The following is a 27,419-nucleotide window of genomic DNA, read 5'->3' on the forward strand; positions in this document are numbered from 1 at the left end:
CAAAACTGTTTAGATTGCTTCTGGAATAAGCCCCAGAGACTGCCCTACAGTAGATAACATTCTGCTCATTCACCATAGAAGCCTGGGTTCAATTCTTGACCATGAAATGCATCCTTTCTGGCTTGATATTTATGTGACTTTGGTCATTGTTTGTTTTCCCTTCCTTGAACAGCTTTTTATTTCCTGTGTTCTGTCTGTGGAGACATAAAAGGTCTTTTGGTCTTTGTAGATTAGTTGAGACACTGAGACCCCAGGGAATATGGCAGAATAAATGTGAGTTGCATTTAGTTTGTGGCTAACTAAATTTTCCTTTCTGTGATCTGTCTTTGGGATGATTCTGATCTTGTAAAACTGCTTGCCACCTCTTTGGAGGTACATTATGGTTAAGTTATAACCATAGTTAAGGCACTTAGAAGGTTACATTTAGAAGAGAAAAAAAAACCCCCAGAAAATGTCAGCTGTTTGTCCTGCCTAAAATCTCGAAATGAGAGTTGCAGGGTTTTTTTTTAAAAGAGCTCTACACTTAGAAGTCAGCTTAATTAGAAGCTAATATCCAATTAACTTCAAAAAGAAAAAGCATAAAGACTGAAACCCCTTTATGCTTTTTCTTTTTGAATCCTGTTTTTGGGAATATTCTCAGTTGACTGAATCCTTTAAAAAAAAAAAATAGAGAAACCCATGTGCTTGGTTTGTTTGCTTCCTTTTGCCCTCCTTACCTTTTGCCATCTTCAGTACCACATAAAAACCATCTACAAAATACAGAAGGCTTCTAATGACTCTGACCCCTTAAACGATATGGCATAAATGCACCAGACACCCCTTTTTATGGTCTTCTGCTTTCTTGGGGGGAGCCTCAAGAGTAATGAGCAAGTTCTTAGGTCTAAAGGTCTGCTCTCTTTTGCACTGTGTTATCTGATCTTTTTGGGTTGTGGGGTTACCAGAAAATGCTTTATATTATTTATCTCCATTTGTAAAAATGTCTGCTAAATCATGCATTTACATAATTCCATATATAAAATGTGCCAAAGCTGTGTCTTTATTGAGAAAAAATTAATTTTGTCTAACTCAGAAGTTACCTAAGTGTTCCTTCAAATTATAGACTTACATTATTTATGAAGTAAGGAGGAAATAAACCACTAAATAGGGGAGAAAGATATAAAAAAATTATGGATATGAAAATGTATATATATATTTTATTTTTAGCACGCGCCTGTAATTCCAGCTACTTGGAAGGCTGAGACGGAAGGATCGCCGGAACCCAGCAGGTCGAGGCTGCGGTGGCCGGGAGCGGCCACTGCACTCCAATATGGGCGACGGAGTGAGACTCCAACTCAAAAAAAAAAAACAACAAAAAATCATATGTGACTTTTGTGTTCGGCTTCTTTTACTTGACATTGTGCTTTCTAGATTCGCTGCATTCAGTATTTAGTAGTACATGCATTAATTCCATTTTATAATCAATATTTTTTATTATGATGTTGTGGGGTACAGTTAAGGGTTAGGTATACAAATACGTTTCATTCAGGTACCCTATTGATAAGAGGTGCTTCCCCATCCCCAGAAAGATATTTGCTACCGTTAATCCCATCTCCCTCCCCCATAGTTTCCCACTACTGTCAGTCATTTTCTTATAGTATTAGGTTGGATGTTCAAGGTCCATTATATGAGTGAGAACATGTGATACTCGGACCTTTGTTTTTGTGAGAGGTCACTCAGTATTATAGACTCTAGTTCCATCCAGGTTGCTGCGAAATTCATGATTTTGTTCTTTTTTATGGCTGCGTAGTATTCCATTGTGTATATGTACCACATTTAAAAAATCCAGTCCTCTTTTGATGGGCAGCATGGTTGCTTCCAGGTTCTTGCTATTACGAACAATGCTGCGATAAACATACATGTCCAGATATCTTTTTTATAGAGTGATTTGAGTTCTTCTGGATATATTCCCAGTAGGGGGATTGCGGGGTCATATGGGAGGTTGATATTTAAAGCTTTTAGGAATCACCACACTGCTTTCCACAGAGGTTGCACTAGTTTACACTCCCACCCACAGTGTAGAAGTGTTCCCTTTTCGCTACACCCTCTCCAGCAGCTGTTATTTTTTGAGTTGTTGATAATTGCCATTCTGGCTGGAGTTAGGTGGTATCTCAGTGTGGTTTTGATTTGCATCTCCCTGATGATTAGTGAGGTTGAACATTTCTTCACGTCTGTTGGCTGCTCGGACGTCTTCCTTTGTGAAGTGTCTGTTCATATCTTTTGCCCATTTTATAATGGGGTTGTTTGTTTTTTCTTTTCAGCATGTTTGAGTTCCTTGTAGATCAAAGATGTTAATCCTTTAGTAAATGGTGCTGGGAAAACTGGCTGACCACATGCAGAAGATTGAAACAGGACCCCTAACTATCCCCATGCACAAAGGTTAACTCCAAATGGATCAGAGACCTAAATGTAAAACCTCAAACCATTAGAACCTTAGAAAATGAAGGACATACCCTCATGGAAATCGGAACTGGCCTCCAATTCCTGAACAAAACCCAAAACCCACATATCATGAGAGAGAGGATAGACAAGTGGGACCTTATTAAACTGACAAGCTTCTGCAAAGCCAAAGACACCATCAAGAGAGCAGGGAGACAGCCTACAGACTGGGAAAAAGTATTTGCCAACACCAGGTCAGACAAAGGCTTAACATCTTTGAAAATGTATTTTTAATAAAGTTTATAAAGAAGAATGCTTTTACATTAGTAAAGATTTGATTCTGAGATGAGAACTTCCTCCTTCAACTTATTTGTTAGTTCCTATAATCTTTTCCTCTGAATCTAACTGCTTTTGAGGTCTGATGCTAAAATGCTTAGAAAAGCAATATTTTTTCAAGTATGTCTTGGACATTTGGCTTTTTTGATATGTCTAAATTGTTCCATGAAACCGCAACACTTCTCATGCTGTTATTTGGAGACATTTATTGCCCTATTTTAAGAGACAAGTCTTCTAGTTTCTTGTCTCATTTATGGTCCTGGACACACTGTTTCTGTGTCTTATTAATTCAAGTACCCTTTTCATCAAGCTTGCCTTTCAGGTTTTCTTTTCCTTTTTTTGGAGTCTCACTCTGTTGCCCAGGCTGGAGTGCAGCGGCACACTCACATCCATGGCAGCCTCGACCTGCTAGGCTCAGGAGATCCTTCCATCTCAGCTTTCCGAGTAGCTAGGATTACAGGCGCGTGCTACCATGCCCAGCTTATTTTTTTATTTATTGTAGAGACAAGGTCTTATCACGTTGTCCAGGCTGGTCTCGAACTCCTGAGCTTGGGTAATCCTCTCACCTTGGCCTCCCAAAGTGCTGAGATTACAGGCCTGAGCCACTGCACCTGGCCTTCAGGTTTTCTAAATGGGCTCCCCATTGGAGAAACAACTACATTGTAGAAGGTCTTTGTCTCTTAAGTAAATGGTCTAATGTCAGACTTTACGTTTTATCAAAATAATTCTTATGTTAGTGCCATTAGGATTTTTTGGGTTGTTTAGGAAAACTGTAGCTTTCTGTATTGCTTTTAAATTTTTTGATTATTGTTTTGAGTCAATGAATAAGTATTATTTTGCAATGATCTGTGACTATGGTTTGATCAAACGTTCTGAGCCTTTTTTGATAAGTATCCTATTAACTAATCCTTGTGCTGTTACTTTTCTAGTCGGCTAAAACCTTGAGCTTTGGTTCCTGTGTCTGGACCCTTGTGTCAGAATAACAGGATTTTCTTGGAGCACTAATTTGGTCTATAGTAGAAAATTATAAAAGGTTATAAAAAGTTTATAGAAATCTTACCTTATGACCAAATTAATTCACAGATTTGTTTATAATATCTTATTAAAATCAGCTTTAACATTAATAATACACTATATAAATGTAAAATTTGGTTTTCTCTTCTGAACAAATTTTCATGTAAAATTAATAAGAGATAATAAAAGACTTGTTCACTTTTGTTAGTAATCTCAGGGCGGGGGAAGAAGAGACAGACTTGTTAGGCTCATGCTATCTTCACTAGGTCTTATGGTTTGAAAACATGGAGTCTCCTCTCTATCAGAGAATAAAGGTTTGTGGCTTTTAAAAATGTTTATCAAGCTAAATAAATGACTATTATAGTGACCTGTGATCTTGAATGTTTTAAAATATTTGATATTTGACAAACTTTGAGTATTAAAATTTTGGGTTCTAAATTCAGTCTTTCTGACATTGTGAAACGTTTTTTGTTTGTTTGTTTTTGATTCAGAGTCTTACTCTGTCACCCAGCCTAGAGTGCAGAGGCACACTCACGGCCACTGCAGACTTGACCTGCTGGGCTCAGGTGATCCTTCTGTTTCAGTCTTCCAAGTAGCTGGAACTACAGGCGTGTGCCACCATGCCTAGTTAATTTTTTGATTTATTGTAGAGACAAGGTCTTGCCAAGTTGTCCAGGCTGGTCTCAAACTCCTGGGCTCAGGCAATCCTCTTACCTCTGCCTCCCAAAGTGCTGGGATTACATGCGTGAGCCACCGCACCTGGCTTAAAACATTTTTTGATATTAGGTTTCCTGAAGTCCAAGAGAGATATATTTGACTTATTTGATAGGTTAGAATCATACAGGAGGCACTATCAAATATGAAAGGATGCTTGTTATATCATGTTATTAGTCTAATATTGCACGAAATCCCTGTAATTCCAGTATGTTGAAGTATGTTACCAGTAACAATTAGGATTATGTCAAACTGTTTTTTGCCACAACAATAATCAAATTCCTTTGTCAATTGTGTCTTGATCAGATTTAAGACTTTTATCATCCACAATTATTGTTTTATTTTAATTCTTTTAAGAAATGTTTTTACTTGAAATCCTTTATAACCAGCTATAGAACTCTGACAGGTGCTCCTCACTGCAGGTTTCTGATAACTTGGAGATTGTGCCATTAGACCAGGAAAAATCCTAGGACTCGTATCAAAGAACTGATGTGTTCATGAAGATTGCTGACCCAATACTGAGAAAAACAGGAGTTAATGGTATGCACCGAACTAATAGAAGATTAGTACAAGACTAAAATAATTTAGAAACTGTGAGTATTGATTTATGACAACATAGTTATTTGCATAAGTTCAAAAAGAATCTGTTTTATAACAGAATATAATTGGAGACACTGGCTATTTTACCAAGAGAAAATAACGATCACATGCAGCATCAGCTACTCAATGACACAAATCCTAAGAATCAGATGCTTTACCAAGGTGTAGTACGTATCATGATGAGGAGACATTTCCTTCAGCAAGCAAATGTTTCTGGCTTCCTCTGCAACTCAAAATAGTTAATACCCTCCCAAGTGATCTGTGTGTTCCAGATGTAGAGCAGCAGAAGAGATAATGTAGAAAGTGCAAGGAGGCCGGGTGCGGTGGCTTAAGCTTGTAATCCCAGCACTTTGGGATGCTGAAGTGAGAGGATTGCCCAAGTCCACACGTTTGAGAATAGCCCGGGCAACTTGGTGAGTCCTCATCTCTACAATAAATCAAAAAATTAGCCAGGCACGGTAGTGCTTACCTGTAGTTCCGGCTATTTGGAACACTGAGGTGGAAGGACCACCTAAGTCCAGCAGGTCGACGCTGGGGTGGCCATGAGCGTGCCACTGCACTCCAGCTTGGGTGATGGAGTGAGACTTCAACTCAAAAAAAAAAAAAAAAAAAAGGGCAAGGTAAACCACCACTCCACTGTAAGAGGAACTGGAGAAAGATTCCAAGAGGTTATGTTCAGTAGTGGAACAATAACAAAAGCAGTCTTTCTAGATATTGCAGACTTTAAATGGATATATTCTATTCTGTTTACCAAGCAACCTTTATAGTCTATAAAAGCTTTCAGGTATTCTGGATAGTTCTACTCATTTGATGACAATCACGCTACCACGTAAATCACTATAATTTAATAAACCAGTATACTGGTTCATCAGTCTTTTGCTTAACTGACAATCAATCCCTAAAAGTTTATCCATTCCTGTGTGAGATGGTATATCTGGCAATTCAGTAATAGGAAAAGTTGATCCAATCCCACAATCAACTGCCAAAGAAAGAAATATCTAATCACAAAAATGCCATAATTAATTACAGATAGCGAATGAGTTTTAAAGAATCATCTCCTAGATAAACTTTAATAGAAATTTTGAAGAGTTATGGAAAATAAAAATACCCTTAATGACTGGGTCAACAATAGAACATGACAACAGCATTAAAAATTTCTGTATGTACACACATGCATATCACAAGTCTACTTAGAAAGGAATACATAGAAAAACAGGAGAGAATTTTAAAAACTAATCTGCAGTGGAGCACTTAATACTGTATCCATTCTAAAATATCATCTTTCTTTAGAAAACTTTAAGACTAGAATGCCAGATTTTTCCTGCACTGCTGTAATTACTGCAAATTTATCAGCAAAGAGGTAAATAGCAACATAATTTTTCCTTAAGCTCGAACATCAGGGAACAAAAAAACAGATCAAAAACCTCATTTGACGTGATCTAATTAAAAGTCACTTCAGTGATATTCAGTACAGCTCCGGTCTCCAGGAAGATTTCCAGAACAGGTTTGTATCATTTGGTCCATCCCCAACAGGTTGGATAGGATAGTCTGCAGTAATTGTCAGAATACCACCTTTTATTCTGGGCTGCTTGACTGCCATTTGGCTTCACATTCCAAGAGTATCTCCTGTGTGAATAGTCCTCTCTAGGGGGACCAGGAGGAGGAATACAGCTTCTCTGGTAAACATTCTGATTCTGTGAAAATTTTCTTAAGGCAAAACAAAAAGTAACACACTATTACTGGGATTAATAAAATATATAAACTTTATAAAATATTACATAGATATTCTGGTTCTACTGTTTTATAACTGTGTGATCTTAGCAAATAATTACTTAATCTTTATATCACTTAGTTCTTTATAAAATGGAGCTAATAATACTTTCCATCTTCATTAGCTGTTATGAAGCTAAATTAAGACAGCACATTTCAATTATGTACCTACAATGCCCTGGCACACAGTAGGGTCCCAGAAGCCTTTCCATCCTTCCCTATAATGCATACCCATACTATTCTTACTCTCTTAGTCTGGCAAAGTTGACGTAAGACAGACTTAGCTATTTAGAATAGAAAACAGAGCTGTTTCCACTTTATAAATAAATAAATAAATATATATACACACACACACACACATATATATATATACATTATTTACAAAGTGTAGAAAAATTTTAACCATGATATCTGCAACAAATTTTGAAAATCAGGATTCAAATTTAGTTGTTTCAAAAGCATGATCAGGTAATCTAATACAACTATACAAAAAATAATTTAGATACCTGAGGACAAAAAATAAATCTCCCCAAAACCCTCAATCCTACCTACTCTAATTCAACTGTGGTATTTCCTTTTGTTTTTTCCCTCCTAGCATCTTTTTTTTTTGACTGTTGAATCATAGCCTGTTATTTTTGCTTATCATAAGTGGGCTACCATTTACTTTTAATGGCTTTATAAAATGTTATAGTATGGCTATAACTATTACTTAGCTATATTCTCCACTGTTACCAGTTTTTCCATTACCACAAATAATGCTGAGATTAACATTTCAGATCATATACTACTGTAACTTGAGCTAGCCCAGTGTCTAACACACAGTAGGGAATTTGGGAAATGCGGTGAATGATTGAATGCGTATGGTTTTTTTCTATATTTTGAAGGAGTTGCTTAGTCTCAATATGGAATTACCAGGTATGAGCATTTTCATGGCTATTAAAATTGTGCATCAAAAGGGTTATACCAATTTTCTTTTTTTTTTAAATTGAAAATATAGTTTATTTAGAAAGTAAATTAGGGAGAGAGAAGAGAGAGGAGATTCACCTCCCCAAGGTAGGGAAGGAGGCCAAAGCTTAGGAAACATGGTGGCAGCTATAGCTCAAAGAGCACATGCCATGGCCTGGCCAGTGCCTAGCAAAGCAATGGCCAGGTTATACCAATTTTCAATGCCACTAACAACATATTTTTTAAATGTTTGTCTAAATCTTTAAAAATATCTTTAAAAACAACTTTTTGAAAGCATTTACAATGTGCCAAACTGCTTTAACTCATGTTAATTGTCTACAACAATCCTTATTGGGGTAATGTATTAATTAAAATCTCTGACTGATGAGAAAACAGAAATGTAGAGAGGCTAAGTATCTAACCCAAGATCACACAGCTGTCATCAGAATGACAGACCCAAGATGTAAATCCAGATCCAGCCTGACAACCACTACACTGGAGTGCTTATTAAAAACTGTTACTAAATAAATAGGCAAAAAATAACATCTTGCTGTTTGTGATGGTTAATTTTAGGTGTCAACTTGACTGGATTAAGAGATATTCGGTAGCTGGTAAAGCATGATTTCTGGTGTGCTTGTGAGGGTGTTTCTGGAGGATATTGGCATGTGAATGGGTGGACTAAGTGGAAAGATCCTCTCTCAATGTGGGAAGGCACCATCCAATTGGGTAGGAGCCTGGACAGAACAAAAGATAGAGGAAAGGCAAATTGTCTGCTCTCTCTCCTGGAACTGAAACTTCCTTCCTTCTCCTACCCTTGATATCAGAACTCCAAGTTCTCTAGCCTTTTGGACTCTAGGACTTACACTCATTTCCCTCTCACCCTTCCTAGATTCTCAGGCTTTCATCCTTGGATTGAAAGTCACACCATTGGCTTCCTGGTTCTGAGGCTTTCTGATGTGGACTGAACCATGCTACAAGCTTCCTTGATTCTCCAGCTTGCAGACAGACTAGAACTTCTTAGCCTCCATAACCATGTGAGCTAATTCCCCTAATAAAAAAGTCCCTTTTCATCCATCCGTACATTTCTACAATTGATTCTGTCATTCTGAAAACCCATACTAATACACTATTTTTAGCCACACTAAAGATTTAGACAAACATTTATTTTTCTAAGTAAAAATAATTTTTTGATTTATCTGTTTAAATCATTTACAAATTTCTCTATTAGGATTTTTATTATTTTTCTTATAATTTATATTTACACTTTACACAACAACCTTCTTTATTCTGAAAACTATACCATAATTAATGTAGCCTAAGAATGCAAAATCCTTTTTGGTAACCACATCAAACTCTTGGCTTAAACTAAGTTGAAACAATCAATGAAAATTTTTAAGTCTCTTTCACAATTGCCTCTGAAAAGTCACGTTTCCCATCCTGTACTTGATTTTCCAGTGCTAAATGCAAAAATATGGAGCAGAATGGTACATCCTGGCTGAAACTGATCAGTAAGAAAATACTAATTCTCATCAACAAGGGTACCTGCATGATCAATGTTTATATACCTAACCCTGAATTCTGCATGATTATCATAATGTTTTCACTTAATTTATAAGTCCTTTCTTCCTTCTTTCTTTCTTTTTTTTTTACGAGACAAGGATTCATTCTGTCACCCTGGCTGGTCTCAAACCCGTGGACTCAAGCAATCCTCCTGCCTTAGCCTCCAAGTCCTAGGATGATAGGCATGAGCCACCATACCTAGAATTAGTATGAATTTCTATTTTAATTCTAGAAAAAGGGAAAGCAGAGAGAGGTACCTGACTGACTGTTGCAAATTTGAGGTCTGGGTGTGGAAATGCTGAGAAGGAGTTGGGTAACCCCGGATCCGATGTAGGTTATACCTAGAGCCTTGTTTAACAGACATGTTCATGGTGTGGACTGGCTCCATGAGATGTGCTGAGTCTTCAAAATGACTTGACCTGGATACAGTGGAATTCCGATTCCTCAAAGAGAATATTTCCATATAGTATTACTGGTTTCCAAATTTAGTAGTGAATTTAGTGACTATATTTGGCCTATGCAAATAACGATTTCTTTCTTCCCCCATTCCTATCGATCTAGGTCTTTCCCAACAAGTAAACAAGCTACCAGAAGAATGGATATACTCAAATTACATAGAGATCTCTGTAATCACAAATCTCACATATAAAATGCAAGACTTACTTTCTGATAGGGCCATTATGAAGGTCTTCAATGTAGTTTTGTCTTTCTAAGCAATGTCCCCGGCACCTATTGAATACTAAGGATTGGATAAACTGTTAGAAATAACTATACAAAAAGCAAATCTTTCCCAGAGAAAGAAAGTCAAAGCTGAAATTCACTAAATAATTATTCAGGCTGTTATATCTGCTTCCATATACATCTATAAACTTTTGGCAAGATGATCATATATTGGAACATATGAATTACAAACTTTTTTTTCAAACTTTGAGAGATTCATCTACATTTCCACCTTTAACTTTTATAAAAAGGGAAAAATAGTGACAACCCTCATACTTACATTCAATTGCATCATCTGGCCTCATGCCTTCTACATCAATCAAATATCTAACAAAACAACATAATTTGGGTCATTTATATATACGAAAAGAAAAAAAATCAAGTTTTTTCAAAAAAGGTCCAATTTCACTTACAAATGTAGATATAAAAATTCTAAGAAAATATTAGTATATCTAATCCAACAATTATTAAAGAATGACATACCATGACCACAAAAAAGACTTTATTTCAAGAATGCAAGGATGACCCAACTTTAGAAAATCTATTTATTTACATGAATAAAATAACTAATAAAGAAAAGAAATGAAAATACAGGACTAAACTGGTAGGCATTAAGAAGGTATTTGATAAAATTCAGGTCATTTTTTTTCAAAATGCTTTATACACTAAAAACAGGAGATGTCTTTAATGTGACAGAGTATTTACCAGAAACCAACAACAAACAAAAAAGAAAAACTGGGAAACACATTAACATTATATCTAACAAATACTAATATAACCAACTGTATGGGCCAGAAACTTACGAGTCACCACCACTGTCAGGAATTTCTTCCTTACTCTCATCTCCAACCTACCATCAACTCCTGACAACAATATTACCTGAATATCCTCTAAAATATGGCTACATCTTTCCACCAAAATGATCACAACCCTGTTCCAATCTACTATTATTTCCCAATATCTACAAAAGCATCCTAACTTGTCGACTTGCTTCTACCTCTTTTCCTTTGCAGTGTATTCTCCACCCAGTAGCAGGATAAGTTGAAAATGCAAATTTGATTATGTTCTCCACACTCACCTCAAACAAAAGAAGATCAATAGTTTTCTATTGTTCTTAAGATAAAAGCTAAAACCTTAAACAAAGCTCTGCATGATTTAGCTCCTAATCACATTTCCAGTTCCACTTAATGCCACATTTCCCCCATGGCTCACAGCCTCCCTGGACAGTTCTTCCAACACAGTATAAATTTTCCTGTTATAGTGTCTTTGCTGTTCCTTATGTTCAAAATTCTCTCTACAATGGCCCTACCTGGTTAATAACTATGCATACTTCAGATATTTGCTCAAACCTCCCCACAGAAACATCTAGCCCTCTTGATGAGGTCAAATCCTATTATATGCTCTCATTGTACCAAGTCCCTCTCTTTCTTAGCACTCCTCAAAACTGTAAATCTATATTCATTTGTGTGATTCTTTAATATTTACTCCCTCTAGACTAGACAGTTAGGATTCACAAAGGGCGAGAAGTCTCTTTGCTAACAACCAGTACAGTGCCTACACATAACAGATGCTCAATAAATATTTTCTGAATGAACAAACATGAATGTAGCACAGTGTAGCAACATCCACAAAAAGCATAAGGATGCATATTGATTCAAAAGTTCCATTTTGAATGAAGTTATCTATGGGACAAATAGTACATGTATTCAAAAATGTTCATATAGAAATGTTCATTACTTCAGGCCAGGAGCTTTGGTTCAAGCCTGTAATCCCAGCACTTTGGAAGGCCAGGGTGAGGGGATTGCCTGAGCCCAGGGGTTCGAGACCAGCCTGGGCAACTTGGCGAGATCTCATCTCTACAATAAATCAAAAAATTAGCCAGGCATGGTAGCATGTGCCTGTAGTTCTGGCTACTTACAAGGCTGAGGTGGAAGAATAGCCTGAACCCAGCACGTTGACACTGGGGTGCCTGTGAGTGTGCCACTGCACTCCAGCCTGGGCATCAGAGTGAGACTCTGACTCGGGGAAAAAAAAAAAGAAATGTTCACTACTTCAATGTTTTATAATATCAAAAACTTGTGACTTTTATGTTCATCATAAGGAACAAAGCAGCCTTTAAAAAGAATGAGGTATCTAAGTACTTCCATAGAAAGATGTCTATCACATATTAAATTAAAAACCAGAATGTCTATTATAACATGAAATTACATACATATGCTTACATCTGCATTTTTAAAGTCTGAAGAGATATACACTAAATTATTAATGATAGTAATCTCTGGGTAGGGGATAAGATTGCTTTCTACTTCATACATTTCTATATTGATGGCATTTTTTCCAACAAGCTTACATTATTGTTGTAGACAGACAAAAACTTTGAAATGGTCTGCCTCTGGGGTTGGCAACTTACCTGCAGATAAGGTAGCCAGTCCTGTTTAAACCATGGGTACAGTGGACGCCAATAAGTTTGTCTATAAAAAGGAAATATAGAGTTAAGTAACTGAAGTAGATACACTAAAAAGAACACTTGTAAGAGTAATCCTTGTAAGTTACCACAACATTACCACTCACCTGAAAAGGAATAATTCTGAAGAGCAATGTGGTTTTTAGCAAAAACCTATAAGAATTATCTAACAGAAAACTAAAACTCATTGTCTCTGGGACATTTTGCATAGCCCCAATTAGTCTCAATGATGTAAACTGCAGAAGACCTGGTCAAGTACTAATAACTATAACTGCACTGAGACAAATTCATTTGTCTTAACACAGAATGCCCATCAGTAATTGATTTAATATAGAAAAAGAGAGCGAAAACAACAACTGACTATGAGAACAATGAAATGTGTTTCTGAATGAAACAAATGGGATGCCTTTACTTTTGATACTGAGTATTGAGGACAAACAGTTTCCACAGTACTCTTGGGTTCTCAAAGAACACTTCCATTCCTCCTGTTTGTTGCTTTTTACATGTCACAGGTTTATGTAGCCTATGAAGTACTCTAGTGAATAACACTATTCCATATTTTACAATGAAAAGGCAAGGTTTGGAGATGTAAGCCAAAGTTAAACAGCAGGCAAACAGAACAAAGACTAGAAACAAGTTTTAAGATTTTTCTCATCATGCCAGCACTTCTTAGTCCATCATTAAAAAAAATTATATGAGGAATTAAATTAAAAGCAACAATGTATTGCTTATCTTTGAAAAATTGGTATCTGCAAACAGGTGGCATTTGGTAAGGAAGACACTCATCATCACCTTCCTGGATTACTACAACAACTTAATCTCCCTACTTCTATCTCAATTGATCTTCTATATGAAAGATGCTATCTTTCTAAAACATAAACTTGGCTGGGTTGCTCGTTTATTTAAAAGTCTTCTTTGGCATAGGATAAAGCCCACACTTCTTAGCAGAGCATTTAAAACCCCTTAAAAATTGATATTTGTCCTTCCAATTGAACTAAGTCCATAATGATCTTAACTATGATTTACAAGGACTTATGTGATAAAACTCCTTCCTTACTGTCCACCCCCAGCCTCTCTGATCCCACTTTATTTTTCTCTATTTTTTTGAAATAGGGTCTTACTCTGTCACCCAGGCTGGAGTGCAGTGGTATGATCATAGCTCACTGCAGCCTTGAATTCCTAGGCTCGGGTGATCCTCTTGCCTCAGCCTCCCAAGTATTTGGGACTACAGGCACGCACTATCATACTCAGCTAATTTTTCATAGAGATGAAGCTTGCTATGCTGCCCATGGTGGCCCTGAACTACTGAGCTCAAGTGATCCTCCTGCTTCAGCCTCCCCAAGTGTTGGGATTACAGGTGTGAGCCACCGCGCCCAGCCACTGATTCCATTTTCTACCACTCTGACTCTCACTCACTCCACTCCAGTCACAATGGCCTCCCTATCATCCCTCAAAAACATGTTGATCATAGCCATGCCCCAGGGACTCTGCACCTTCTGTTCTTCTTGTCTTAGAATACTCCTCTCCCAGATATCTAATGGTTTGGTCATCACTTCCTTTAAGGTTCTGCTCAAATGATTTCTTCATACAGAGGACTTCCCTAATCATCCACTTCTTTCCTCACCCCTTCATCCTGTTTATTATTCTTCAAAGCACTTATCACCATCTATATTCTATATATTTATTTGCTTATCTCTCTCCCAGACTAGAATGTAAAGTATATAAAGGCAAGGACTTTGTTTTATTTCTACTTTCTAGATTAGGGCCTTCAACATAGGTAATATAAGTATTTGCTGAAAATGAACTTATAAATTCCATGCCCTTTTACACTACATTCTACTGACACAAAAGGCTGCCTCTCCATGGCTTCAGGCCCTGTGCCTTTTGCACCTCGTCCCCAAAATTGGGCTGTCCTTTCCTCATTCTAGCAAAACCTTCTACCTCCAGTCCAGCTCAAATCTGACTCTGCAGTCAGGTCTTCCTTCATCTCATCTCTATATTCTTGTTACACTTAATTTATTCTTTTATTATAAATTAACCCACTGCCTTTTCTGTCTACAATTAGCTCATGTCTTAAACCACATGTACTATGTTTATTTTCCTAGATAACGGTGAACTTCTAAAGAACAAAAACTACTATTCACCTCTGTATGCCCATGCCCTAACAATAAACCTAAAAGGATCTCAAGTTAGTATTTACTGAATCAATTTATTTTCTAAGTCTCTACTAGTTCTAGGGAATAAGAGTGTAGTGTCTCTCTCAGTGAGTCTGGTATCTGTCAGAAGGGACTATTAAAGTAGAGGTAGACAAAACTGATTGTAAACAAGGTTCCAAGACTGCTATGGTAGTGGGTACTACAGTGGATACTACAAGTGGGTACTATAAGTCAGCACAACTCAGGCAGAAGGCCAACGTGGGGTTCAGCTTATATAACTGACTACACTTGATGTAACATGTAATCAACTAAGATTTTAAAATGTGTTCTCGTTTATTCCTAAGGACTTCCTGGTCCTCACAGAACAGATGAAACACTGATAAAAGTTTTACACAAAGTCTCACACCTGTAATTCCAGTACTTTGAGAGGCAGAGGGGAGAGGATTACCTGAGTTCAGGGGTTCGAGACTAGTCTGAGCAACAGAGTGAGACCTTGTTTCTACAATCAATAAAAAAGTTAGCTGGGCGTGGTAGTGCATGCCTGCGTTTCCAGCTACTTGGAAGGCTGAGGCTGAAGAATGGCCTGAGCCCAGCAGGTGGAGGCTGTGGTGGAGACTCTGATTTAAAAAAAAAAAAGTTGTACACAAAGAACCTGGAAGCAGTGAATAGGTCAGCAGTTACACCCTCACATTCTGAAAGGTAGTATTTCCTTTTTTTTTGCTTTTTGTCTGAGTCTCACTCTGTCGCCCAAGCTGGAGTGCAGTGGCACGCTCATGGCCACTGCAGCCTTCATCTGCTGGGCTTAGGTGATCCTTTCACCTCAGCCTTCCAAATAGCTGGAACCACAGGTATGAGCCACCATGTTTGGCTAATTTTTTTATTTAGTGTAGAGATCAGGTCTCACCAAGTTTCCCAGGCTGTCTTGAACCTATGGGCTCAGGCAATCTTCTCGTCTCCGCCTCCCAAAGTGCTGGGATTACAGGCATGAGCCACTGTGCCCGGTGAAAAGTAGTATTTCTGTGACTACAGTTTATACTAATGAGATAATTACCTCCCCTGTAGATGTCATAGTTACCACAGGCCAAACCAAATCCCTCAAGTCTTAAGGTACTGGGGAAGATCTGTGAACAGGGTTTGACATAAAAAAAAGCTAGTGCCTATATTGGCTAACCAGTTTATAGTTTGAAAATTTGTCCTCAAACCCACCAATTTAGTCTTTCTGTCTCTGTCTGTTTCTCCTGTTTCTCTCTCTCTCTCTCTCTCCTTTCATCCCTTATCTTCCCACCTCTGTCTCTACTCTTTCTCCACTACTTCCTGTCATATTTTTTAAAAAGAAATATGTACTATCAGATTTACATAATAAAGTGTGCACTCCTTGAGCCAAATTCAGAAAGAAGGCAAAATGAAGGCTTTGTCTTGTGAATATAAGAGGCTTTCCAAAACCAAAAACTTCTTTAGTCTTCAAATATGGCAAATATCATGTTCTTACTGGTAGGTAGCTTCAAGAAAAAGACAACTATATCCTTAAAATAAAGAAGCTATTAAGATCTATTTTCAACAGAGTAGGGTAGATCTTAAGGCAGGAACAAGAAAGCACCAGCCTTAAGTTCTCCTGTGTAAGGAGTAAGAGGTGGTGGCAACCTTTCTCACCTGTGCTCAAAGTAGAAAAACAGCAGAAACACCTTAAATACATACAACAAAGATGCAATTTCATAAGCCCACTCTTTTTGTTTTGCTTCTAGGGGTCTGTCTCAATCCTAATCTTTGCCTTTTGTTGTTTCTTTTACATAACTCTAAGACCTTGAGATTTTTAATCTTCCATCTCTCACCTCTTAACCAATACATAAAACAAAAGAACAATTTTATTGTATATTTCCCATTACAATTTTTTAAAAAAGAGATGAGTTCATATTTACCACTAGAATCACTTTCCAAAGTAAATTAAATTACTAATTTGTGACCAACAAAAAGAAAAACACCTTACCCTATAGCACCATCTGACATTTACACAGCAGGCCTAATGTCAGAACTATTAAAAATATTTTAAAAATCCCCAACCCCATTCAAAATGCACACCAAAAAAAATCCAAGTTCAGATAAGGAAAACAAAACAAAACAAAAACTCACCGTTATCTTTATTTTCTTTCAAAAACCCATTTACAGCGCATTTGAATTTTAAAATAGTGTCATCATCAGGCACCTGATGCCCAACTGTAAAAATTTTTAAGTAAGGAATAGTTTCTGGCAAATCCTATAAAGCAAAACCATGAAAAAAATGTGTATTATTTCATTTGTAGGGAAGAAATTAAAGATTAATTAGAGGAGCCAGAATACAAGCCAAGAGATTATAATAAATTTAGTATATCAGCAATTCTGATAGAAGAGTCATTTTTTTCCAAAGTTGCTTCAACAAAGTATCTACTTGACTGTCAATAAAACTGCTGAATAAACATACGAAGCTGAAAGCAAATTCAATGTGAATGAATGCATATATAACTAAAAGTTATACAGATAGTTCTACTTAATATTTTACATTCCAAGGGCAGTGCCTTCATAAGGCAGCTATGATTTAAATAGAAGAGTAGAAAAGAGTCAGAAAAATCTGGATTTGAATGGTGAGATAGAGAGAATTCTGGACACTGTTGGGAACTGGTATTCTTGGAGTGAGAAGTAGTAGATACAGACAGAAGACAGAAAAGGTTCAGTGAAAATCCTGAAGTTCTGAGTTTAAATGGAACATATTAATGATGTATTAATATTTTAAATTACAAACAAATAAGCAAGCATATTTCTTAGTGAAAATTTTTTCATGTACACAGCAAAAAAAGTGATCAAAGATTTAAGATTGTATCAAAAAGACTCAGGAGAAGCTCCAACTGTCCAAAGATAGAGCCCCAATTTGTGCCTCAACAAGAATAACTGCAACGGAGTTCATAATAACGCAAAAAAATAAGTAAGTTACATTAAATATAACTGATCACCACTGGGGAAAAATTATTGAACCAACTCATTATTTTGAAAACTGTTAAGTAAAAGAAAATGATCATGCCTGTACAACTAACTGGGCAGTCAAATACTTAATGAGGGAAAATTTCTCTATATAGAAATATACTTCGCTAGCAAATAAAAAGAAGAGTGATACAAATCACCATTTTTTGGAGCCCCAAATGAATAAATGGATTTAGGCTTCAAACATCAATGACTGCCAATATTATTGAAAGAGATAATCACTCATTATAAGCCTCCTAATGGAAAAACACTTCATCACCTATGACTTTTCCTTGAGATAAACAAATAAATCCTAAATCTGATCAAGCTAAGTTAAACTACCAATTTACAGAAAACAAAGAACTGAAGAATATATTAACAACACATGGGGATGCAATCATCAAAATCTATATAGTATAAATTACCCATGTTCAAGGGGAGAAAAAAAAAAGTGGGAGAGACATGAGGGGAAACTATAGATTAAGACTTAAGAGATCTAACAACCAGTTGCTACGTGACAATTTGACATGACATTTAGGAGATAATTGCAAGTTTGAACAGTGACTAGATATTTAATATTAAAGAATATTTAGGAATAAAAGTCAATATTTTAAATACATACAAGAAACAGGTGAAGTTATATGACACCTAGGATTGCTTTAAAATAAGAGTGGGATGAAATAGAGGGGTATAGATGAAACAAAATAGTCATCAGTTGATAAATATTAAAGCTGAATGAGTTAATGGGTATACACTGAATATTCACAAGTATTATGTCTCCTTCTGAATATGATTAAATGTTGCGATAGTTTATTTATTTTTAATTGATACATAATGTTTATACTTATTTGCATGTGATTTTGTAACATGCATAAAATGTGTAATGATCAAGCCAGTATTTAGGATATCCATTACTTCAAGCATTAATCATTCCTATGGTTAATAACATTTCAAGTCCTCACTTCTACATATTTTGAAACATACAATACATTGTTGTTAACTACAGTCACTCTACTTCTACTAGCAAACATTAGAACTTATTCCTCTTTACCTAACTGTATGTTTTGTAACCATAACCAATCTCTCTTCATCCCTTCCCCACACACCTATATTTTTCCCACCATCTGGTAACCATCATTCTACTCTTTACCGCCACAAAATCAACTTTTTTTTAGCTCCCACATGTGAGTCAGTACATGCAATACTTGTCTTTCTGTGTCTGGCTTATTTCACTTAACATAATGACCTCCAGTTCCATCCACGTTACTGCAAATGACATTATTTCATTCTTTTTTATGGTCAAATAGTATTTCATTGAAAAAACATTCTACATCTTCCTTACTCATTCATCCACTGATGGGCCCTTAGGTGGATTCCATGTCTTTGCTATTGTTAATAGTGCTGGCAGTAAACATGAAGGTTTTACATGTATTTCTTTGATGTACTGATTTCCTTTCCTCTGGATAAATACCCAGAAGTGGGATTGCTGGATCATATGGTAGCTCTATTTTTAGTTTTTTGAGAAAACGCCATACTGCTTTTCATAATGGCTGTAATACTAATTTACATTCCCACCAAAGATTTCCCTTTTCTCTACATCCTTGCCTGAGTGTGGTAACAATTTAAAAACAAGAAGACTGGCCAGGCACAGTTGCTCATGCCTATAATCCCAGCACTTTGGGAGGCCGAGGTGAGAGGATTGTCTGAGCCCAAGGGTTCGAGAACAGCCTGGGCAACGTGGCAAGACCTCATCTCTACAATAAATAAAAAAATTAGCTGCGTGTGGTGGTGCACCTGTAGTCCCAGCTACTACTTGGAAGGCTGAGGTGGAAGGATCGCCTGAGCCCAGCAGTTAGAGGCTGCAGTGGCTGTGAGCATGCCACTCACTCCAGACTGGGTGACAGAGTGAGACTCTAACTCAAAGACAAACCAACCAACCAACCAAGAAAACAACACTATGGAAAATAGTTTGGGAGTTTCTCATAAGGTTAAACACAAAACTACCATATGACCCAGCAACTCCTCTCCTGCATCTGAAGGAACAGAAAACTAAGATTCAAACAAATAGTTGCATACCAATGTTCACAGAAGCATTATTCACAACAGGGAAAAACTGGAAATAATCCAAGTGTTCATCGACAGAGGAATGTTTAAAAAATATACTATATGTACAGAATGGGATAATTATTCAGTCATAAAAAGGAATAAAACTTTGACACATTATACAACATAAACGAGTCTTTGAAAAACATGCTTACTGAAATAAAACAGACACAGGACAAATACTGTATGATTCCACTTGTATGAGGTAGCTAAAATAGGCAAAAGAGGAAACACAGACTAAAGATTACCAGGAACTAGAGGTCTGGGAGAAAGGGAAAATATTATTTAATGGTTACAGACCTTTGGTTGGGGATGATGAAAAAGTTTTGGGTATACACAATGACCATGGGTACACAATACTGTGAAGGTACTTACTGCTACTTGATTCACCTCATTTGTGAATTCAAAACTTACAAATAAAGTGACAAATATTATGTTATGTACATTTTGCCACAATAAAAACATAAGAAAAAGAACTCAGTTCAAGTTTTAATTCTTCCTTTTCTGTGCCTACTTCATCATTTGTAAATTTTATTATTATTATTATTTAGAATTAGAGTCTCACTGTGACCCAGGCTGGAGTGCAGTGGCATAATCACAGTTCGATGCAGCCTTGACCCCTTGGGCTCCTGCCTCAGCTGCTTGAGTAGCTGGGACTACAGGCACCCGCCACCACACCCAGCTAATTTTTATATTTTTTTGTAAAGACGAGGTCTCACTATGTTGCCTAGGCTGGTCTCGAACTCCTGGGCTCAAGTGATCCTTAGCTCCCCAAAATGCTAGGATTACAGGTGTGAGCTGCTGTACCTGGTTGTAACATTATTTATGAGTTGTAATCATCTATCCTCTGAACCTAGCACAGAGTAGGCATTTATTAGGAGATATTACTACTACTGCTACTTCATTAGCACAGGGTTGTTGTGGGAATTAATTAATGTACAAGAAAAATACTTTTTAAGATGGCAAACTGCTATACTACAAATTAATCATACAAATATTAAAATAGTACAAACATTTGATGTTATTGTTTCCAAAGCCATGGAACTGGTCAGAAGAAAAATAATTCTTTTCCACTGACATGCTATATGGGGCACACAGAATATATAGGTCTCTGTATTTTATCAACAGATATTAGAAAAATAAATAAAAATTTAGACAACCGTCTTTTACCATGATTCTTGTACAAGTTTAGGCAATTGCTTAAAATAAGTACTAAAGACATAATAGATATTCCTTTCTTTCCTTTTGGCAACTAAGTATTACTAAGTCTTCAAAATATGGAATATGGAAAATTACAGAATTTCTTAAAAGCACACAGAGCCTATTGCCAAATATATTTCAGTTCATGTCTTCAACGTAAGGGTTCCAATTACCTCTGGTTTATAATAGCGTTGAGTATATGTTAAATCAATAATCAGTCCAAGTTCTTCCTTTTGTTCTCGGATTTTGTTAAAAAGATCCAAAGGGGAAAAGCATTCTTCTGGAGAAAGATTCTTTTCAAAACTCTGTCAGAGAAAATGAAAAATGAGCAAATGTATGCTTAAGATCCTATTTATATTATGCATTTATTCAAACCCTGTGACTGTAACATAGAATGAGATTCAAAGGAAAATTTCTACTCTCTCACAATGGAGATGGTATATTACAATCCTTTCTTCCAGAGTGAACAGAGGGAAATAAATAAGCTCACTTCTAACTTCTATCTATTTATTTTTGTTTGCTTTCTGTTGGTTTCTTAAACAGACTGTAAAGTCCCAAAAGATAGGGAACACACTCATTTTGTTCACCGCTATATCTCCAGCTCCAAGTGGAGTGCCTATCGTATTTAGTTCTTATAAATATTTCTTAAGTGTCTGTAGCTATGAAAAATTGATGTTATTGCTAAACATTCTTTTATGTATTATGCTCATCTCTGGACTTTGATCTAGCTGGCTATTCAAGCATCTGCAACATACTTTTAAAAAAATTAACTTTAGTTTGTAGAACAGTTTTAGGTCACAGAATAACTAAACCAAAAGTATCGATAGTACCCACATTAACTTTCCATTCCCCACCCCCAAAAAACCTCCTCCATCATCAACATTCCATACCAATGTGGTCCATTTGTTACAACTGGTGAACCAGCTTTGACACATCATTATCAACCAAAGCCCATAGTTTATATGATGCATGGTTCATTCTTTGTGTTGTACATTTTACATTAGGTATATTATACCCTCTAAAGAAACAAAAGAAATATCTCAGTTTAAGTCTTAATCCTTCCTTTTCTGAGCCTGTTTCACCACCTATAAAACTATTTATTTATTTATTTTTTTGAGTTGGAGTCCCACTCTGTCACCCAGGCTGGAGTGCAGTGGCACACTCAAGGCCACCTCAGTGTTGACCTGCTGGGTTCCTGTGATCCTTCTGCCTCAGTCTTCCAAGTAGCCGGAACTACAGGCATGGGTTACCATGGCTGGGTAAGTTTTGATTTATTGTAGAGATGAGGTCTTGTCAAGTTGCCTGGGCTGGTCTCGAACCACGGACTCAGGCAATCTACTTGCTTCGGCCACCCAAAGTGCTGGGATTACCGGCTGAGTCACTGAGCCCAGCCAAAATTACTTAATAATTATAATCATCTATCCTCTGAGCTTAACCCAGAATAAGCACTCAATAGGAGATTTAGTACTACTGCTACTCATCAGCACAAGAATATTGTAAAAATTAACTAAGTTAATGTATGTGAAACCCTTTTATGGGTTTTCATCAATATAGGACATGTATCTTCCCTTATAGTGTCTTACAAAATAGCTTCCCTGCCCTAAAAATTGCTTCAAAACAGCTTCACTGTCCCCTCCAAGACACTTTTAATATGGCTTGGTATCTGGTAGAGCTAGACATTCACATTCCTATCCTTATTCTTCTTGTTCAGAATTTTTCTGGTCATTTGTTTATTTTTCTATGAATTTTCTAATCACCCTAACTCAGAACATTCTGAGACGATGTTAAATGTATGAATTAACTAAAAAAGACTTGACAGATTTATGATGTTGAGTTTCCCATATAAGACTGTAAGTTTTAACAAGCAAATTAATTACAAGGCATACAATCGTTCCTGTCAATTTCTTGCAAAGACTTAGTGCTGATAAATCGTCATCTCCATCTATCTAAACAATAACCTTACATAAGACTGGGCGTGGTGGCTCAAACCTGTAATCCCAGGACTTTGGGAGTCTGAGGTGAGGGGATTACCTGAGCCCATGAGTTTGAGAACAGCCTGGACAACTTGGTGAGACCTCATCTCTACAATAAATCAAAAAACTAGCTGGGTGTGGTAGCATGTGCCTGTAGTTCCAGCTACTTGGAAGGCTGAAGCGGGAGAATCACCTGAGCCCAGCAGGTCGATGCTGGGGTGGCCGTGAGCCTGGGTGATAGAGTGAGACTCCAACTCAAAAAAAAAAAAAAATAAAAAAATAAAAATAACGTTATATAACTAATTTAAGTGAAGTCCATTTTCTAGGAAGCCGTCTTTCATCAACTCTGCCTGGACTCATTTCTCCCTCCTTTGAATTCCTAGATATTTCTTACCATATAATTTATTTGACACTATTTCATATTCTAGTGTGCTTGAAAAGTGACTGTCAAGTATTCAGGCTGCTTTTCCTTGGGTGATTTCCATAAAAGACAGGAAGTCAATGCTACATTTTGCCACCACATGAGGTTCATCTCCCTAACACTAGTGCGTCTACAGAAACTCACTGGGAGCCGTTACACATCTTCATAATCCCCTTTTATGGTACTTTAAATAACCCCAACACTGACTGAAATAACTTGAGTATACAAAGCTGAAAGAAGTCCTTAATGATGACACCATACAGGAAGGTTTTGTGGCTAAATGGAGGAGAAGAAAGTGAAGAGTCTTCCTGGTTTCTCATCTCTTGCTGATGTACTTTCAGGCCAGAGACTGAGCAGAGAACTTCTGAAAGCTCAGGAATCCACTCTTAGAAGCCATGGAGTAGGGACTTGAGTTAGAACAATAGTGTAGCGGAAGAGGAATACAGGTGAATATTCACAATAACTGCTAACGTGGGTGAGGAATCATTCATTCACTCCAAAAAGATTTGGTGTTTATTATACGTCTGTTATAGTCTGATGTTGTTAGACATGGATGTGAATAAGAACTATGTGTTTATCTTTCTAAAATGACTAGTGTTTAAGCCCAGAGATGCAGAAAAGCTGACATAAATGGTGAGTAAGAAAGCCTAATCTATGAGTCACAAATTAAGTAAATTCTCAATACATTCAAAGTAGACTTTTCCTGATACTAATCCATGCTATGCTGGGCAAGTTTAATAAGATACAATATTTATTTTTCACCTTTTCTTCTCATCTTTGTTATGTCTGTCAACTGCCTTCCATACCTATTTCTTTCCAAGTTTAAACAAAAACACAATCTTCAAAGTTACCATGCTGACCTGACCTGGACGCTCCAGGTCTTTTATTATTATTATTTTTTTGGTTGTGACATTGGAGAAAGGGTTTTCTACTGGCATTTAGTAGGTGAGGGTCATGGATAACAGATAGCTTGTCAAATACAGAATAGTGATACAAATGTGTACCATATCTTGAAATACTTTTAAATGTGCTAGTCAAAGTTAACCTATGTTTAAAAAAAAACTGCTCATATTTATCTTAGCCTTAGAAGCTAACATATTTCACAAATCAAAAATTATTTTTTGTACAATTTTAATATACATTGAATTTTCCAGGAGAGCAGTCACCTTAACAAGTCAAGACTTTGTTTTGTCTGGAAATTTTTGAAGAGCTGCTCAGTATTACAGAAATTACTACCAGTGAGGCATTATAGCCCTCCTAGACTAGTCTGCATAGGTAGTTCTCGCATTTATGGTGCAAGCAACTATTTCTCTATATCTTCTAGGGCAGTCATGTCCAAACATTTACACATGGAAATGCTTTATTACAAATTACTATTTAGACCTTATATTACAGTAAGGATTTTACATTAACTTTTTTTCCTTTAAAATCATGCATGGAAGTCAGTTACATGTACCTGTGAATTTCATTTCTGGACAGTAAAGACAGCATTACAAAGTACTTGCTATAAAAAGGGAAAATGGAGTATGATAGGTTTGAGAACCAGTGTTCTATGTGGTGAACCAGATTTCTGAAAGAATACAGGATTAGCTTTTGCTTACCTTTTGCAAAGGAACTTTGAAAGCAATGAAACGAGTCCCAGGCATCCGCTGTCCAATAGGGAGGTAGTCTTTCCACCTATTGGATATATTTTTTTGTTAGCCAAATTGGATGTTAGCCTTGTCTCCCTGTGTAGAATGAGACTTCTTGAAAACGGGAATCACAGCCTCACACAAGATGTCCTCTCTGCTTTTCACTTTGCATCGTGCCACTCCACTTATTCAACCTCACCTAGTAACAACCTATACTTCCTTCCTCCTTTTCCATCTTGAAAACAGATACAAGGCAACAAAACAGTACAAAGTTCTCCACAAATAAGGCACTTCTATAACCAGAGACAGCCAGGACTTACGTGTATCTGAAAAACCTATGCTAGTACCAAATATTAAGTTGCCATTAATACATACACACCCACTGAAATAATTTGAAATCACTTCACAGTTTTAGTCATCATGTAACTGATGCCATCAAAATAACCTGTAGAGAACTTGAGGTTCACAGTTTAAGAAAAAACCTGATACAAAAGGGACTGTGTACTTCACTTAATAATACCAGGAGTCACAGTGAAAAGTAGAAAAAGTCAGAATTAACTAGGGTTAATTCTGTATGTATGAAGCTTCGAGAGTGAGGACAAGAGTGGCGAGTTATGGGGCTGGAGAAGCCGAGGATCCCAGATTGTGGAGCCTTATGGTAAAACCCATAATAAAAAGTTTGTTTCTGGCTGGGCTCGGTGGCTCAGCCTGTAACCCCAGCACTTCGGGAGGCTGAGGCGAGTGGATTGCCTGAGTCCGTGGGGTCAAGACCCACCTGGGCAACTTGGAGAAACCTCGTCTCCATAATAAATCAAAAATTAGCTGGGTATGGTAGTGCGCACCTGTAGCTCCAATTACTTGGAAGGCTGAGGCAGAAGGATCGCCTGAGCCCAACAGGTCGAGGCTGCGGTGGCCATGAGCCTGCCACTGCACTCCAGTCTGGGCAACAGAGTGAGACTCCAACTCAAAAAACCCCACAAAAACAACAAACAAAACAGTTTGTTTCTGAGCATGCTTATGTGCAATATCCCAATTACAAGTAGGTTTCAATTTTTTATAGTGGTCTCTCTAAAAGATTTCTTGTTGTGAAGGATGGATTGGAAGGAAACAAGTATCAGTATAGGGACACCCGTTAGGACCCAACTGCAATAGGTCAGACAAGACCAGTATTACCGGGCTGACGCACAGAAGACAGATTCAAAAGACACTCAGAAGAAAAAATGAAGGGCCTTAATGAGGTGTGAGATGGGGGAGAGGACGGTCTCAAGGAGTAAAATCGGTTCACTGCACACGAGCAGAGTCTCAGAATTAATCACTTAACGTATGAAGGAAGATCTCTCAAGGGAGACCTGTTAGGAAGCAACACAGTGTGTCTGCTCTCTGAGCTTCGGAAGCAACACACACCAACTTTCCATGGAGGATCTCAGGGCGGTACTAGCGGCTTCCTCGACTCAGACCATGACTCACATTTTCTGTGCAACACAACTTAAGGGACTGGGGGGGTGGGGTCCATTGAGTTAAGTAAGGCGTGTCCCCAACACTACCAGTCCCGGCCGTATTTTGCCGAGAGCAATGGCCAGAACCTCTGTTAAAAGAACGAGGAGCAACCACCGGACATCGCAGACACCGGCCCTTCCAGCTACTGCGGGCGGCCCAGCGAAGGTCAACGCCTCTAAGCAAGGGGCGGCCGGGCCAAGTTCGAGCCGAGGACAGTCAGAGGCACAGCCACAGGACACGAACCCAGGCCCAGAAGCGACGGACTAGGAGGGCCAGGTCCAGCGACAAGACCGATTACCTTTCCGGGATGTGGTTTCCGCCCTTCCTCTTGGTTGAGGAGCACCCAGAAAAGTCGCGACCCCGGCCCCGGCCCCCGCGAGCATAGTGCCATTGACTCATCTGGGTCCCGAGAAGCCGCCCGCCCAATGCCAAGCCGGTCAAAAGCACCGGCCCAGCGATAGAAAGGCCAGGAAAAGACGCCAGACCGGCGAAACCTCCGCGGCCACCCACGCAGCGCCCAGAAGCCTCGCTACTGCGCAGGCGTCACCGCCCGTCGTGATGGCGTCACTACGCCACTTACTGAGTCGCTGGATTTGTAAACAGGACTTTAGTGGCTGCAGCGCCCCCATGCGTCGGACGTCGGTAGCATAGGTCGATGAGATCGTGTATTGTTATGCACTCCAGAATTCATGGCAGGAAAAGTTAAGCCTTCCTGTCCCCAGTTCCTTGTGTGTTTTTCCTGTTGTTTCCATGTGTGCTTGCATTAAATTTTGCATATTGTATATAAATATGTGCTTACACGTATATGTACAACTTCTACTTTTATACAAAAGTACATATCTTAAAAATATATCTTTTTTTTTTTTTGAGTTGGGGTCTCACTCTGTCGCCCAGACTGGGAGTGCGGTGGCC

The 27,419-nt window shown here is 37.7% G+C and overlaps 1 protein-coding gene across 1 annotated transcript; it reads right to left on the bottom strand.

The window, feature by feature from the left end:
* Window positions 1-6,119: 6,119 nt before the first annotated feature.
* Window positions 6,120-27,088, bottom strand: DUSP11 (dual specificity phosphatase 11). Its single transcript, XM_008067568.1, has 9 exons — window positions 26,806-27,088; window positions 24,981-25,056; window positions 21,159-21,290; window positions 16,822-16,945; window positions 12,485-12,545; window positions 10,355-10,401; window positions 10,018-10,093; window positions 9,612-9,797; window positions 6,120-6,786 (listed from the first exon to the last, which is right to left on the bottom strand). Exons 1-9 carry the CDS (start codon window positions 26,904-26,906, stop codon window positions 6,591-6,593), a joined length of 999 nt encoding a protein of 332 aa, XP_008065759.1. The 5' UTR covers window positions 26,907-27,088; the 3' UTR covers window positions 6,120-6,590.
* Window positions 27,089-27,419: the final 331 nt, after the last annotated feature.

The sequence above is a fragment of the Carlito syrichta genome, unplaced genomic scaffold (genome assembly GCF_000164805.1).
Source record: "Carlito syrichta isolate Samal-C Ts95f unplaced genomic scaffold, Tarsius_syrichta-2.0.1 Scaffold309709, whole genome shotgun sequence".
Classification (NCBI taxonomy): domain Eukaryota; kingdom Metazoa; phylum Chordata; class Mammalia; order Primates; family Tarsiidae; genus Carlito; species Carlito syrichta.